This window comes from Artemia franciscana, chromosome 5, assembly GCF_032884065.1.
Source record: "Artemia franciscana chromosome 5, ASM3288406v1, whole genome shotgun sequence".
Lineage (NCBI taxonomy): Eukaryota > Metazoa > Arthropoda > Branchiopoda > Anostraca > Artemiidae > Artemia > Artemia franciscana.
The window spans coordinates 37,596,176-37,614,044 of NC_088867.1; the positions used below are offsets into that span (position 1 = coordinate 37,596,176).

At 31.5% G+C, this 17,869-nt stretch overlaps 1 protein-coding gene across 11 annotated transcripts in view; it reads left to right on the forward strand.

Annotated features, from left to right (window-relative positions):
- The window catches only part of LOC136027364 (voltage-gated potassium channel subunit beta-2-like), a 210,845-nt gene that overhangs the window by 133,586 nt on the left and 59,390 nt on the right, over nucleotides 1–17,869 (forward strand). For 10 of the 11 annotated variants that reach the window (XM_065704534.1, XM_065704533.1, XM_065704535.1 and 7 more), the window contains 2 exons: nucleotides 2,126–2,332; nucleotides 14,427–14,521. In XM_065704534.1, the coding sequence (XP_065560606.1) occupies nucleotides 2,126–2,332; nucleotides 14,427–14,521 (302 nt within the window). The remainder of the gene's footprint in view (nucleotides 1–2,125; nucleotides 2,333–14,426; nucleotides 14,522–17,869) is intronic. The other variant, XM_065704540.1, reaches the window with a different exon arrangement.

A 17,869-nucleotide genomic window follows, 5' to 3' on the forward strand; every position in this document is an offset into this window, starting at 1 on the left:
ATATATATATATATATATATATATATATATATATATACATATATATATATATATATATTTATATATATATATATATATATATATATATATATATATATATATATATATATATATATATATATATAATTCTTATTTAGTTTATTTATAATTTATTTTAAAAGTAAAGAGAGGTCAGTAGCAGTAATGTGGGTTGGACATCTTGCCGCTCCAGCAATAAACCGTGGTTTAGGGGGATTCTTATGAAATTTTACAGTCCAATATAGGAAAGGGAACTTTTTATCATTTTCATTAATTCTAATATTAAATTTTTTAAAAAGTATTTCTTCAGTTTTTTCAATTAAATTTTCATCCTCTAAATTCACCTTTTCGTAGACATTAGTCGTGCATAACTCCCTTGTTAAGACATCACAATACAGCTTCTGACAAATTATGGCAAAATCATTATTAGCTCTATCCACCGGCACAATTACAAATTCATGCTGTAGATTAGCAATTGCTTGTTTTATCCTAGCATTATAAAATAATGATTTGGTGTTACTATTTTTTAAATTAGCATATATTTTATCCCGTATTCTATTAATAATTAAATTCTTCCAACTTAGAAAACTCTCTTTATTTTTATTCTATTTCTTACACCACTTATCAATAAATAAATCAAAATCATTTTCCAAGCTATCAAGAATACTCGATGGTTTAAAATGATGAGAAAGAAGGAAATTAGCCCCTTTATTCATTATAATTTGAAGATCTAGATAACTTTGAAGACCACACTGCCTATCCATGACGAAAGTAAAACAGTTCAAAATAGGGATGAAACCTTTTTATTGACAGTGAACAGATACAAAAATTAACTGGATATTTCGAACACATATACAGTGTTCATCATCAGCAGTAAAACGTGCTATGGAACACATACCATTATTACAATCTTGAACTAGATAGTTATTAGTTTTTTCTTTATTAACTGTTGTCTTATGTCCAGAAATTCTTTTACATATTTTATTACTTGTTTCCCCCACATATTGTAGGCAGCATTTATTACATTTTAATAGGTAAATTACATTAGTTGTTTTACAATTAACATTACCACGTAACTTGCATGCCAAATTTTTATTATATAATGTACACTTAACAGAAGTCCATTGGATGAAATAATCTTGGCAAAGAAAAGAACGACTCTTACACTTACTATTTTTCAAAAAATCGTTCCGAGTTCTGAGGCTAATATTTGTCTTTTGTTGCATTAAAATTTCTAAAAAAATAAATCCGAATCAAGCCAACATCCAAATCGAAGTCGAGCAATCAAAGTTCAAGAATCATGCCAAGGTCAATAGGTCAATAAATACATAAATATGAAAAAAAAACTGTATATGTGCCATCTTACCAATAATTAACGTTATCAGGTTAAAAACCTGGACCAGGGTAAAAGTCTGCCGAGATATCGGGGAAGAACGATTATATATATATATAAATATATATAAATTAATATACATAAGTTCATATAACTTTATTATTTCAAATTCACAAACAAAAAATAATTCTGGCAACACTTTCACGCTGGAGAAAACCTATGAGGGTCTTTGGTCAAACAAAAATTAAAACAATTTAATGTGGCAAAACCCTATAGACAAGTGTATTCTCCTGATGAGCCCTTGTGTTGGGTTGTTGCCTCTGAATTATTTGTCTTTATTGTTTCTATTGTTTGGTAAATGACGACTTATACTTATTGACGACATGACTGCCTGTCCATGGATTATTCTTTATGGTTGATTGTGTATGGTTATGCTGTTTGACCTATGTGATTGTATGGATGAGTAGGGTTAAGGCCTCATTCAAGTGCTGGTCTATATTAATCACTAATTTAGGAAAACAGTCTTCCTTTTCTCCTTCTGTCTCTCTTTTTTTTGTGTGTGTTTGTGCTGTTGCATTGGTGATTTCTCTTTTCATGATATATATATATATATATATATATATATATATATATATATATATATATATATATATATATATATATATATATATATATATATATATATATATATATATATATATATATATATATATATATATATATTTGGAGAGACACTTCTGATTTTACTTATATAGAAATTTCTACATACTTTAGAGGTTGTCCGATCTATGAATCATGTCATCAACTCAGGCTGGGCAATGTACTGGGGAACTTCAAGATGGAGTCCAGCTGAGATCTCCGAAGCTTACAATAACTGTAGGCAATTTAACTGCATTACTCCTATCTGTGAACAGACTGAGTATCACTACTTTCAAAGAGAGAAGACAGAACTGCACATGCCTGAGATGTACAATAAATTAGGTATCTTGTTTAACTTCTTCATCTATTTATAACCGAAATAGCAAAATAGTAAATAATAGTGGTGTAAACAATAAGATAAACAAAAAACGAGAACAGCACATTAAGAATTACTGACCAGGAGTAGTTTTTAGGTCCAATGAGAAAAATAGAAAAGAAATTCTGAAATGCTCAAGGATTTGTCCGGATTATATGCAAATCACTATATCTATTCCCTTTAAGCAAGCAATATATATATATATATATATATATATATATATATATATATATATATATATATATATATATATATATATATATATATATATATATATATATATATATATATATATATATATATATATATATATATATATATATATATATATATATATATATATATATATATATATATATATATACTAGCTGTTGGGGTGGCGCTTCGCGCCACCCCAACACCTAGTTGGTGGGGGCGCTTCGCGCCCCCCCCCCCAAGCCCCCCCGCGCGTGTAAGTCGTTACGCGCCATATTAGTTACGCGCCATAGTAGTTGTGTCCCTATGTCCCACCTGTGAATATATATATATCTATATATATAAAAATAAGTTGTCTGTCTGTCTGTGGATGGATGGATCAGGTGACGTCACCTGAAAAAACTGGATCAGGTGACGCCAAAACTGAAAAAACTAAAAAAAGGCAAAAACTACAAAAAAAACTAAAAACTAATAAAAAAAATAAAAAAGCTAAAAAACTAAAAAAACTAAAAAAAGGCAAAAACTACAAAAAAAACTAAAAACTAATAAAAAAGCTAAAAAACTAAAAAAACTAAAAAAAGGCAAAAACTACAAAAAAAACTAAAAACTAATAAAAAAAATAAAAAAGCTAAAAAACTAAAAAAACTAAAAAAACTAAAAAAAGGTAAAAAACTAAAAAAACTAAAAACTAAAAAAAACTAAAAAAAAGGAAAAAACTGAAAAATAAGCTAAAATAAAGGTAAAAACCAATAAAAAACTAAAAAAAAAACTGAAAAAACTAAAAAAAGGCAAAAACTACAAAAAAAAACTAAAAACTAATAAAAAAAGTAAAAAAGCTAAAAAACTAAAAAAACTAAAAAAACTAAAAAAAGGTAAAAAACTAAAAAAAATAAAAAATAAAAAAAAAACTAAAAAAAAGGAAAAAACTGAAAAATAAGCTAAAATAAAGGTAAAAACCAATAAAAAACTAAAAAGAAAAAAAGGAAAAAACTAAAAAAAATTTTCATCTAAAAAACTAAAAAAAACTAAAAAAGGTAAAAACTAAAAGAACTAAAAAAGAAAAAAATAAATGACGAAACTCAAAGAGAAAGCGACCAGGACAAAAGGAATGTTCGATTAGCAATCAACAAAGCACCGGGACACAGGGAGTATAAATGACGACCAGGACATAAGTAAAAAAAAAAAACTATCTATATATATAAAAATAAGTTGTCTGTGGATCTGTGGATCGTGGATCAGGTGACGTCACCTGAAAAAACTGGATCAGGTGACGTCAAAACTGAAAAAACTAAAAAAAGGCAAAAACTACAAAAAAAACTAAAAACTAATAAAAAAATAAAAAAGCTAAAAAACTAAAAAAACTAAAAAAAGGCAAAAACTACAAAAAAAACTAAAAACTAATAAAAAAGCTAAAAAACTAAAAAAACTAAAAAAAAGGCAAAAACTACAAAAAAACTAAAAACTAATAAAAAAAATAAAAAAGCTAAAAAACTTAAAAAAACTAAAAAAATAAAAAAAGGTAAAAAACTAAAAAAACTAAAAACTAAAAAAAACTAAAAAAAAGGAAAAAACTGAAAAATAAGCTAAAATAAAGGTAAAAACCAATAAAAAACTAAAAAAAAACTGAAAAAACTAAAAAAAGGCAAAAACTACAAAAAAACTAAAAACTAATAAAAAAAGTAAAAAAGCTAAAAAACTAAAAAAACTAAAAAAACTAAAAAAAACTAAAAAAGGTAAAAAACTAAAAAAAATAAAAAATAAAAAAAAAATAAAAAAAAAGGAAAAAACTGAAAAATAAGCTAACATAAAGGTAAAAACCAATAAAAAACTAAAAAGAAAAAAAGGAAAAAACTAAAAAAAATTTTCATCTAAAAAACTAAAAAAAACTAAAAAAGGTAAAAACTAAAAGAACTAAAAAAGAAAAAAATAAATGACGACACTCAAAGAGAAAGCGACCAGGACAAAAGGAATGTTCGATTAGCAATCAACAAAGCACCGGGACACAGGGAGTATAAATGACGACCAGGACATATGTAAAAAAAAAAATTAACAAAACTAAAAAGAAGGTAAAAACTACAAAAAAACTAAAAAGAAAAAAAAACTAAAAACTAATAAAAAAAATAAAAAATCTAAAAATCTAAATAAACTAAAAAAGAAAAAAAAAGGAAAAAAATAAAGGAGAAAAACAAAACTAAAAAACGAATGTATATACAGACCGGTACACCGGGATACAAATGACGACCGGGACACAGGGAATATAAATGACGACCGGGACACAGGGACACAACTACAACGGGGACACCGGGGGAAACAGGGGGATATAAATGACGACCGGGACAAAAAAACTAAAAAGAAAAAAAAACTAAAAACTAATAAAAAAACTAAAAAATCTAAAAATCTAAATAAGCTAAAAAAGAAAAAAAAAGGAAAAAAATAAAGGAGAAAAACAAAACTAAAAAACGAATGTATATACAGACCGGGACACCGGGATACAAATGACGACCGGGACACAGGGAATATAAATGACGACCGGGACACAGGGACACAACTACAACGGGGACACCGGGGGAAACAGGGGGATGTAAATGACGACCGGGACACTGGGACAGGGAATGGTCGATTAGCAATCACCATCAACAAAGCTCAAGGGCAATCATTAGAATCATGAGGTATAGATCTGAATACAGATTGTTTTCCCATGGACCATTATATGTTGCATGTTCAAGAGTCGGTAAACCTGACAATCTATTTATATGCAAAGACAATGGGACAGCAAAGAATGTTGTATATTCGCAAGTTTTACGTAGTTAAAACCATATATATATATATATATATATATATATATATATATATATATATATATATATATATATATATATATATATATATATATATATATATATATATATATATATATATATCTATATTCACAGGTGGGACATAGGGACACAACTACAATGGCGCGTAACTATTATGGCGCGTAACGACTTATGCGCGCGGGGGGGCTTGGGGGGGGGCGCGAAGCGCCCCCACCAACTAGGTGTTGGGGTGGCGCGAAGCGCCACCCCAACAGCTAGTATATATATATATATATATATATATATATATATATATATATATATATATATATATATATATATATATATATATATATATATATATATATATATATATGTTTTTAACTACGTAAAACTTGCGAATATACAACATTCTTTGCTGTCCCATTGTCTGTGCATATAAATAGAATGTCAGGTTTAACGACTCTTGAACATGCAACATATAATGGTCCATGGGAAAACAATCCGTATTCAGATCTATACCTCATGATTCTAATGATTGCCCTTGAGCTTTGTTGATGGTGATTGCTAATCGACGATTCCCTGTGTCGCCATCGTCATTTATATATCCCCCTTAGCCCCCCGGCGTCCCTGTTGTAGTTGTGTCCCTGTGTCCCGGTCGTCATGTCCCGGTGTCCCGGTCGTCATTTGTGTCCCGGTCTGTATATACATTCGTTTTTGAATTGGTCTTTTTTTAGGTTTTAGTTTTTTACCTTTTTTTAGTTTTTTTTCTTTTTTTTAGTTTTGTTTTTCTCCTTTATTTTTCATTTTTTTTCCTTTTTCATTTTATTTTCTTTTTTAGTTTTTTTTTAGCTTTTTAGCTTTTTTAGTTTTTTATTAGTTTTTAGTTTTTTTTTTAGTTTTTTTGTAGTTTTTACCTTTTTTTTAGTTTTTAATTTTTTTTTTACTTATGTCCTGGTCGTCATTTATACTCCTTGTGTCCCGGTCGTCATTTGTGTCCCGGTGCTTTGTTGATGGTGATTGCTAATCGAACATTCCTTGTGTCCCGGTCGTCATTTATATTCCCTATGTGCCGGTGTCCCGGTCGTCATTTGTGTCCCGATGTCCCGGTCTGTAATTTCGTCAGTCGAAAACATGACGTCAGCCGACACAGAAACATGACGTCACCTGATCCACAGATCCACAGACAGACAGCTTATTTTTATATATATAGATATATATATGCATATATATATATATATATATATATATATATATATATATATATATATATATATATATATATATATATATATATATATATATATATATATATATATATATATATATATATATATATATATATATATATATATATATATATATATATATATATATATATATATATATATATATATATATATATATATATATATATATATATATATATATATATATAAGTTGTAAGTTTGTGTGTTTGTCCATGTTTTGTGTTTGTCCGCATATGACGTCAAAGGCTTTGTATATGACGTCAAAGGCTTTACATTTTGCATGGATCCCCCTACACTTTAGAACTTAACCCCCTCCACCTAAACTAGAACTATAAAGTCCAAATTATATATTTTCCAATGCATTGTGTCACCCATCACTTGTTTTTTCGGTTCTTCTTTCTCAACATTGATTCAAATAACAGGTACAATGTATGAAACAAGAGAGACGCATTGTGAGAATAGATGTGAAATATATAATTTCGACTGTATATACAAATTAATGGGGGGGGGGGGGTAAAATAGTGGGGCTCCATGCAAAATCTATTAGCTACAATTAATTTGCCTATTTAGAATTTTTTTTCTAAACGTGTTTCCTTCTCTATAGGTCCTAGCTTAGTATAAAGTTAACTGCTTGTAATTTAAAGGTGATTCAAGAATGATAACTATTCATTAGGACTATCTTGAAAGCAAAAGTTTATCATATAAACAAGTTTTAAAGTATTTTGGAAAGCTGCTTTGCAGAGCCATATCCAGGATTTTTGTACGCGGGGGGTTGTCACACAAATACTTTCAAGTTTCATCCAGATCTCTCCACTCAAAGCGTTTTCCAAGATTCCCAGTTTCCAAGATTTCCCCCCCTCAACCCCATGTGTTTTCCAAGATCCCCAGTTTCTAAGATTTCCGAATCCCCCCTCTTAACCCTCCCCAATTTCCCGGATCCGGTCCGAATGGAAAGTAGATCATCTGAGACATTTCTAGATATTAGTTTTGATATTAGTCAAGATATTTCTATATATCAAGTTTTGTTAAGATTCGATCACCCATTCATAAAATAAATATACCTCGGTTTTCACGATCCACCCCCCTCTACTGATGGTTGAATCGGGGAAATGACTGTTATCAAGTGAGTATGTGTAGGTCTCTGACACGCCTACCAATTTTCATCGTCCTAGCACCTCAAGAAACACCGAACTTACCAAGCACTGGCAAACCCCCCAACTCCGCCAAAGAGACCAGATCCGGTCCGGTTATGTCAATTACGTATCTAGGACTTGTGCTTATTCTTTCCACCAAGTTTCATTCCGATCATTCCACTCCAAACGTTTCCCAAGATTTCCGGTTTCCCCCTCCAACTACCCCAATGTCACCAGATCCGGTTGGTATTTAAAATCAGAGCTCTGAGACATAAGGTCCTTCTAAATATCAAGTTTTCTTAATATTCGATTACCTGTTCGCATGTTAAAAATATGCCATTTTTTTCTAATTTTTCCGAATTACAAGTCCTTCCAACCCCCCTCCCCCCAGATGGTCAAATCGGGGAAAAGACTATTTCTAATTTAATTTGGTATGGTTTCTGATACAACTGCCAACAGTCATCGTCCTAGTTTATCCGGAAGTCCCCGAACTAGCAAAACCGGGACCGACGGACAAACCGACAGAAGTTGCAATTGCTGTATGTCACTTGGTAAATACCAAGTGCCATAAAAAAGCAGCATCAAAAAAAAAAAAAAATCAGTGCTAACCATGTTAAAAGGGACTTTTTTTTTGGTTGTGGGGGACTTTAAGTTTCCCTTATTGGATTCTTAGGAATGGCAATTAATAAACTTTTTATTTTACTCCAACACCATTTTCGAGGGTTTTCATAGTCTTTTTAAAAATTTCTACAAAGTACTTTTCAAAGTAGCATTTTAATATTAAGATAAATCGAAATAATATTTACCATTTCTAAACAAAGTAGAAATGATATTTTTATCACTAGAAAGTTCTTTATAAGCACATTTTAAACATTTTAGTTACTATGCATTGCGGTTCACTCAGTACTAGGTTGCAGCTATGGCTGCAACCGTGGTAATTATACCAGAAATTTTTTACCTGAAAATGGAGGAATTGCGGCTGATTTAGTTGTGAAGCACAAAAATTTAACTATTAATATAAATAGGTTTCATTAAGTGTTTTTAAACGCAAGTAAATCGCCTTTGCCTATTGGTAAGGCTATTGAACGGTGAATTAGTTAATTGTTCTCCTCGAGATTTTTCAAGCTGCACATGATGGTTTAAGCCGTTTTTAGGATAGAAAAAAAAATATTATCCCTAGAAGGATAAATTTGAGAAGAAAAATATTCATCACAAAATATCAGCAGTTAACATTTTCTCTCATACTTTCTCTCGCTCTCAATCTGTCTCCTCTTCCTTTCTCTATCTCTCTGCCTCTTATATCTATGATTATAAGTGTGTTTCGAGTTATTCCTTATATTGCAGTTGATGTCATTTTAGTATTTTGTTAAACAAAAAAAATGTTTTTTCAACTGAAAGAAGGAGGAACATTAAAACTTAAGACGAACATATATTATTACATATATGAGGGGGTTGACTTCTCCTCAATACCTCACTCTTTATGGTAAAACTCGAACGAGTGGAACCGAGGTGTTGGTGGAGGAGAATTTTTGGAAATTGGAAGGGTCATTTGAGGGAGGAGTGATATCAGGAAGCACTAAAAAAATGAAACATATGGTACCAAAAATCTGCATTAACACAGTTATAAAGATTACCGAGTAACGCCATGAAGTTTCACTTTTGACCACTACTTCACTAGTACAAATACTAGTGATATTTTACTAGTACAACACTAAATAATTGCATAAGTTGATGATAAACTACAGGACAAAACATAAGAATTGTTGATAAAAACAAAGTTGGTGTAGGCAAAAGTAGAAAAGAAAGAATTTAAGTTTGCCTAATGATGAAAATATACTGTGGCAAAGGGGCTATTTTATCTTTCTTACCGACCTGCTTGTCAGTGTTTTTTATTCTAATGAAAGCCAAACTTAGTTTTACTTTCGCTGAAAGTAAAATGGATAAAGTTCATTACCTATCGTAGACATCTTAAGAAACGTTTTATTCACACAAGATATCTAAATTATAATGTTGACTACACTAAAGAGTAGAGTAAATAACCCATTTATATTACTAACCAAAAAATCGGACTGTGACAGCTGGGATCAAGAATGTCGTATCTGCCCTTTGTGGTAAAAAACGAGTAGCAATACTGTTGCCCGAGAGAGGGCTTTGGAGTTTGAACACCACGCCACTTGAGATGTGAACAGTTGTATGATATGAAAATAAAATATACAATTTTTTTATTATAGAATGACAACATGGATAGCCTATTAATAGCTGTTATTTCTGCCTTCCAAAATCAGGTGGACACGTTAGAATTTAGAAGCCAGACAATGCCCTTCATCAGAAGAAATTCCAAGCCAAATATTTTGAAAACCTATAAAGTAAAATAGACATCTGTTTTAGCCCGTCTTATCAAATATAAACATCAAATTCAATAAAAGGTGTAAGCTGGCAACTTTATCCCCACCCATGAGAAAAAATAGTGCAGACTTACCAAAACTAGAATTTTGATATCAATAGATACATCAAAAGCATTGGATTTTTATGCTGATTTTAGATATATAAGCTTCATCAAGTTTAATATAACCCATCAATAGCTAGGAGTCTGAGAATATTTGTCTTATTTTTGAAAAAACAAGGATGAAACAACACTTAATTGTCATAGAACCTTAATTTTAATCACTCCATCAGATTCAGCGTATGAAAGAACTCTACTGAAGGGGTTTCAAGCTCCTATCTACCAAACAGTGGAATTTCATACTTTTTGCAGAAGAAAGATCACAGATGCGTGTTTATTTCTTCTTTTTTTATCAGGGGTGATTGTATCGACCTAAGTAGTCCTAAAATATCGCGAGAGGGTTCATTCGAGGGAAAATTTTTAAGTCCCAAGATTTCAGAGGAGCTAGATCTAACCGACATCGCAAATTTATAAATAAATTAAAGAACAATCTTCTGTTTTCTGCCTGATAATTGTTTTACAATCACCAATCCTCAAAGTCGAGTTACTTAGTCGACTGTGTTGACCTAAATACTTCAAAAACACACTGACAAGCATGGGGCTGTAAGTGATCATTCTACGCATTTTTTACACATTCAATGTTTGTATTTTGGCCCAAATGTTAATTCAAAAGGTTAAAAAGTCTAAGTTTCTTATGTCATCCTTATTTGGCAACTAAAAAGTAACTTTTCCTCTCGTTTTCTAGGAGCGAGGTGTTATCTCTGAACTATTTCTACTTTTTTTTTAGAAATTAAACTATTTGTGAATATTTGTAAGGGTAACCAAAAACAAAAATTGATTATGCACTTTAATGAGTCTTGTGAGGTCCTAACCCTTTTTCAAAAATCATATTTATAATCTTCAGTAACTTGCTTCTAACCTGAGAGCCACCATATTTAAAAAAAAACATTTTTATCACACCATCAGTGGCTGGAGCCTCATTATTTTTAATGCCGTTAGTACTGTCACTTGTTCTTCCTCAGAAACAATTCTTCCTTCACATCCAAGGTATCATAAACTTTTCAATTTTCCCCAATATCTTTTCCTGCAACACTGTCTCGTTTTAGAACATTCTCAAAATGTTCTGTCTATCTCTTTTTCACTCTTTCCTTGTCACTAATTGTCGTCCTATTCCTATCTTTAACTGGAACAAGTCCGGATTGACTAATTCCTCTCGATTTATTAAAAAGCCAGTACAATATTTTACCATTATGCCGTCTAGCTGCATCTTTCAGATCCTCTGCAATTTTGTCTATGACCTCCCCTTCACACCTTCTTAGTTGACATTTTAACGGCGTCTCCACTTTCACATGTTCTTGCCTCAGGTTCAAGATATCTGCTAGTCAACTTTTTCTTCTTAAGCATATTTGACCAAAGTGAAGTGGGTCTTGGAATTCAGTTTAACACAAGTAAACCATATTATAACATTTAATAAGTGGAGAATATCAGGGACAATTTTTCTATCTTTCTTTGCTAGCAGCTTAATATTAAATTGTTTGGGATGAACGCAAGATTTGACATAACGACTACACTAGAATTTTATTTGTAACTTCCAGAGACACATTACTTATAGGAAAGGATAGTAGATATTGAAAAGGCTGCTTTTAGAAGTTTTGGACTTTTTGGAAATTTTGGAGCTCAAAGAAGCGCAAGAAATCCATAAGAACATTAGTCCCAATAATAAATTGAGCTGGTCTCTATGCCCGAAATGCAAATTTAGTGACAACGATTCCGTGGCAAAACTGATCAGCAATAGTTTTCCACGGACAATCCTTTTCCCGTGCAGTTGTCAATCCATTCGTCTTTATATCACGTATGCCAGTAAAAAGCTTATGAAAACCCTGATTAACTTTTATAGCTTACAAAAAAGAAACGAGTAGGATACTTGTATTTCCAATCATTGAAATATCACCCAAAACATCTCTAATTTTAAAACAAAACTTCTTAAACGTTCATTAAATATAGAATAATATTTTGATGGTTTAATATACAGGCTCAGTTTTTTTGTAGAAAAATGAAGATTTTGTTTTTCAATTTTGGAAAAGTAAAATCCTCTTCTTACCAATATACAAACATGTTCTATTAATATCTTACGAATGTTTGAACAATTTGCAAGCTTTATCAAAACAATGTGAATTATTATGTAGAATCTTTTACTTGAAAGGACTTTAGATATCCCTGGCTAAAAGTATCTTTATTTTCCATCCCTGAACTTTACCCAAAGCTCCTTTGCAACTCCGAAAAATACAGCCTTTCTATCCAAATCATCAAAATTAAAAGTGCAAGGACTGGTTACTAGAGAGAACTTTGGTCAAATATAGCAAATTTATTTGATAGAATAATTCTGTGGATGTATACTTAAATAATGGTTTGCTCAGTCTTGGAGTATTTTTATCAATTATAACCTATATTTCAAATGTCACATTGATTCAATTGAATAAAGATGTGAGTCACGGTAAAAGGAAGCTGAAGCATACTTTTCCTGGATCAGTTGAAGAGTAATTTTTCTTTGCTTAATCGAATATTATGTTCCTTGGAGTCCACTATTATTTATTTATGGAGTCCATTATGGAGTCCATAATAAAGTCCATTTTTGGAGTTCCTATGGAGTCAACTATTAATTATTATGTTCCTTGGAGTCCACTAATATAAATGTCAATTTTTATATCCGTTTAAAACCCCTTTCGTAGTTCAAATATGAAGCTAGCATCCTTATTCATGCAACTAATTGTTTAGGAGTTATCCCTTTATTTGATGTGAAATCACTATAAATTCTTATTTTATAAATTCTTTTTTTCCGCAGCTTTTATTTTTTCTCGGCTTCAAGCCCCAGGACTCAAGCCCTTCGTAAGACAAATCTTATTTGAATTCGTTTTACTCCTCCCGCACGGTCATATGTCAATCCTGTAATTGAGAGTTATATTCCATAGAATATAACGCCCAAATCCACTTGAAAGTAGGCTAACATTGAGCATACTACTCTATTTTAGCTTGTTCAAAAAGACCGTTGACATTTTCTGGCTTCTTTGGCATTTGGTTTTTGTTTTGTTTTAATATTTCTATTTCGTTTGGAATTAACTAGAGTATATATAATCTATTTAGTTTGTTTTGATCGATTTTTTTCTTCTATTCAGTTTTTCTCTCTCTTTCTATAAATGATTTAACGATTCGTATATTTTTTCCCTCTGTACAAGCCAAGGAGCATTTGTACAGATTAGTATACGGTAGTCAATCTATCTTTCTTTCATGATGAATAAATCTTATCTTACTTCCGTCAAACAAAGATCAACTGACTATCCTAGGCTGATCCGCATCTAGAGGCTTACACTGTAGATAAATATAGCGTAACTTTTACGCTGTAGATAAATTTATGAAGCTTAGGAAAACTCACTTTTGCCCAACTTTTAACTTTTATATATTAAATACATCTTTAGCATTGAACATGCCATTTTACTCCTAAACGACCTCTTAAACAGATATACTAAATAAAAAACATTCAATAATTCTAAATCAATTGAAAGTATCAGAATTTCCATTTTATATCATTTTACTCCTAACTGATCCAAAAGTATTTTCTCCCCAAAATGATAGAAACCATCAGTTTGCTGCGGCATGACCTCAATTCGATGGTTAAAAATTGCATTACAGCTACCAATTTCCGTTAGAATGTACCATTCTCCAATATTTTAGGATCAGTGGGTTGGTACTATTACCCATTAAAAAACAAATAAAAAAATAAATATAGAGACTCACTTGTGACCGTCCATCTCAGGAAAAAGAAAAAATCATAGTGTTCTAAACGAGGATTTGAAACTTCTGCTTCGTGATTCTTTAATATGGTGAATTTGATAGCCTAAATTATGCTATGGCCCCTTCTGTTTTGGAAGAATGTTTTACATTTTTTTCTATTAGAACACATTTTTTTCCCAAGCTATACATTTTTTATAAGTAACCTTAAATTTTATGAATTTTATGTTTTTCATCACCGTTAAAGTCAGACTATTTGATATTTATATTGTTTAAAATGTCCTGTTTGTAGTAAAAAATTGATTACTGTAGTTATGGGTTAAACTGTACAAATAGTTTGTTATGACAAATTGTTTGACTGTGAAATTTGATATATAATACTTGCAATGTATTTTACAAGTCTTATTAATATATATCGTCTATTTATTTGTTAATACAGTTTCAACAATATTTAGGTGTAGGTCTTATTGCCTGGTCACCAGTATTAATGGGAATTATAAGCGGAAAATCAGATGATGGTATACCAAGTTTTACAAGGGCATCTTTTAAGGTAAGTTCCTTTGGTTCTTTAACAATCCAATGAAATTTTTGTTTGTTAAGTAATTATTCATTATTTTTATAACTTAATTTCTATGGAAACAAGCTTACAAGACTTTTTAATGGTGTTTCTTGTCCTCCTAGCCCTGTTTATCCCCATATGAGGGAAAGAGGCCTAGGTCTCTTTATAGGGAAATAAATTGGATTTATGAACACTATTCGTTGGCTACACTGTTGGCCTTGACTTTTTTTCGCTCAAAAGCTGCAAAGCACAAAAAATAGAATTTGAAACTAAGAATTGAATGAGCCTGAGATGCCTCCCTCCATGAAGCATTAGTGGGCTCTTTCTAGAAACAACTTAACTGATGTCTAGGACTGAAACCTTAGGAAGCCAAAGCAGTCTGAATTTTCGTCATTAAAATCAAAGAGTATGAAATACTTCAGTAATACAAGACACGCATAAATTGAAATAAAATGTTTCGTACTCATTAATTCAATTCCTTTGTTCCGTTAAGGACCCCAAAAACGCATAAAGAAAGCAAACTGAAAAAAAATCTGAAAAAAGAAAAATGTCCCATATTTTTTGTGGAATCGGATGAGAAAGCTCAATGTAAGATTCAAGATTTTTATTTAAACTTCTGTACAACACACACAATATAAAAAAAAGGTCAAGCCGGAGACACAAGGTCGATTGACAAGGACCCGGTATAACAATATAGAACACCTATTTGACAAAAAAAGAAACACAAACAAATGCATAAAATAAACATAAATAAATCCACGACTCACCACTGGACGGGAACCCATCCACAAAACAACTGACACTCGGCAAATATTAATCCGAAAAACAAAACGAAAACAGTATGCAAGCGAGGGTGACCGATGACCGGCAACTTATTTGAGAAAAAAAAAAATAAATGAGCCCACCTTATCAACATCAAACAAACAACTATTCACTTTAAGTTTTTTTTTTTATCACTGATTCTTGAATTTATTTATAAGGATAGAATGAAGTTGCTTTTTTATATTTGGGAGAGATTTACTGTAGTCAATATATGGTAAATAAAGATGCCATGAACCCGTGATCGAGAAATATGGCGAGAACCGTGATCTCTCAGTGGTTAATTTCAGGTGTTGCATTCTCCATTTATTACGGGTTTCATAAACATGGTCAGGTTGCTCAGGGAAAAAATTTATCGTACGAAAGTATGAAGGCAGTTCTGAGCGGTCATATTTTACCTTGAATAAAAAAGAATGAAGAGTGAATAATTCTGAAACAGGCAAAATATTAGTTAATAAATATATAGTTTCAGTTTTAGATTTATTTGGATAGGAAGAAGGCGACGGTAAATATCTTTGCAAAATTCGAAGAGCCCGGTTTTGAAGAGTCTGTATCGGTTTTATATGATATTTGAATGTTGCTAAATAAATCAGGGGACAATACGTAAGATGGGAATGCACCAAGGCAAAATAAATGAGTCGTAGAACTTCATAGGGGAAAAAATGCTGAAGCCTCCTCATTACGCCAACTCCTTGGGCGATTTTAACGCGTGATCTATTACAATGTTCTTTATAAGATAGATTTTCATCGATAGTTATACCAAGATACCGGAGTGTAGTTACCCTTTGAATTCGAATATCTGTAGCCTCATCACTTATAATTGAAATTCTTTTTGCTTTGTGTCCAAGTCTACTATAAATGATGAATTTCGTTTTGGCGACATTCAATGACAAAAGATTAGCTTTTAGCCATAAAATCAGCTGGGAAAACACGATTTGCAGCTTCTCTTTGACATCATCTTCCGACTTCCCTGCAAGTGTTGATCCGGTATATCGGCGAAAAGGACATTCAGGCTGTTGGTTTCTGTTGCTGATGGAAGGTCATTTACGTATATTAGGAAGAGCAGTGGTCCCAGAATTGAACCCTGAGGAACACCAATATTGGGCAATAAGCATGGATCCGAAACTGTTTTATTGATAATTGTTACTTGGGATCGACCAGTTAGGTAAGATGCGATAAAATCATGCGCTGGTCCTCGTATCCCGCCATGGCTTAATTTGAATAACAATATTTCGTGACAAATCCTGTCAAATGCCTTCTCAAGATCCAAAAAAATACTTGCCGGAATCATTTTCTTATCAAGACATTCATGAATAAATTGGACCATTGTCAGGATAGCGTCCTCCGTACTATGTCCCTTTCTAAACCCATACTGGTTTTTTGAAAAATAATCATTAGAAATAAGGAAATTATACACTCGATTATAAAAACATCGCTCCATTAATTTAGAAAAACCTGAAAGAATAGATATTGGCCTGTAATTCGTGCAATTACTCCGTTCAGAACTTTTGTACAGTGGTATCACCTTTGCTTTCTTGAATGAATCCGGAAAAGTTCCCGATCTAAATGACAGATTTATCAAATGACACATTACTTTATTAATACTCGGTAAAATAGCTTTCACAATGTTCGTGGACGATTCATCAATCCCCGGGGAATTCCCATTTTTTAAAAGCTTACCAATATTGGCAAGCTCTTCCTCTGTTACCGGTGTTAAAAACATAGATTTTACAGGAGGTTTTGCGAGGTATGTACGATAATCACATTGACCATGGGGCAGGTTATGTTGGAGTTTGTTGGCTACCGATTGTCCAATTGACGCGAAATGCAAATTCATGTAATTAGCTATTTCTAGTTCCCTTTCAATTATATGACCATGAGCCTCCTTTATTTCTGATGGTGTAGAAGTTTTTTGTGATCGATTTAAGCATGAATTAATTAGCTCTCAAGTTTTCTTTGGTGACTTACTTACTTCTCTAAAAGAATCAAAATAAAATTTTGTTTTAGCATTACGTATTATTTTTGAAAGTAGATTTTTGTATTTTTTGAAAGTTGTTATATTTTCTTCACTTGGGAATGACAACAATTTTTTATGACTGTTTTTTTGAATATTGAGGTCAAAAGGGAGGGTGATATCCACGGTTGAATGGGTTGATTATATTTTCCTTTTCGTGTTTTTACTCTGGGGCATGACTCATCAAAAGCAGCGTTAAATTTTTCGAAGAAATGAGCTATTGCAGAGTTTACTTCTTCAGCATCAAATACACGAGACCTATCGATAATATTTAATTTATCCTTTAAACAGTCCAGATTTTTTTTTTATTGATAATCCGGTGTGATATTTCTGGTGCTTTTTTTGTTTGATATTTCACATTGGAAATTAACAAAAAATGATCAGAAAAATCCGTTAAAACAACTTGTGAAGACGTGGCTGGTGTTGTTAAAAATATGTTGTCGATGAGAGTTGCACTAGTGAGTGAAACCCGCGTTGGGATTGTACATGAGGGAATCAGTGATTTT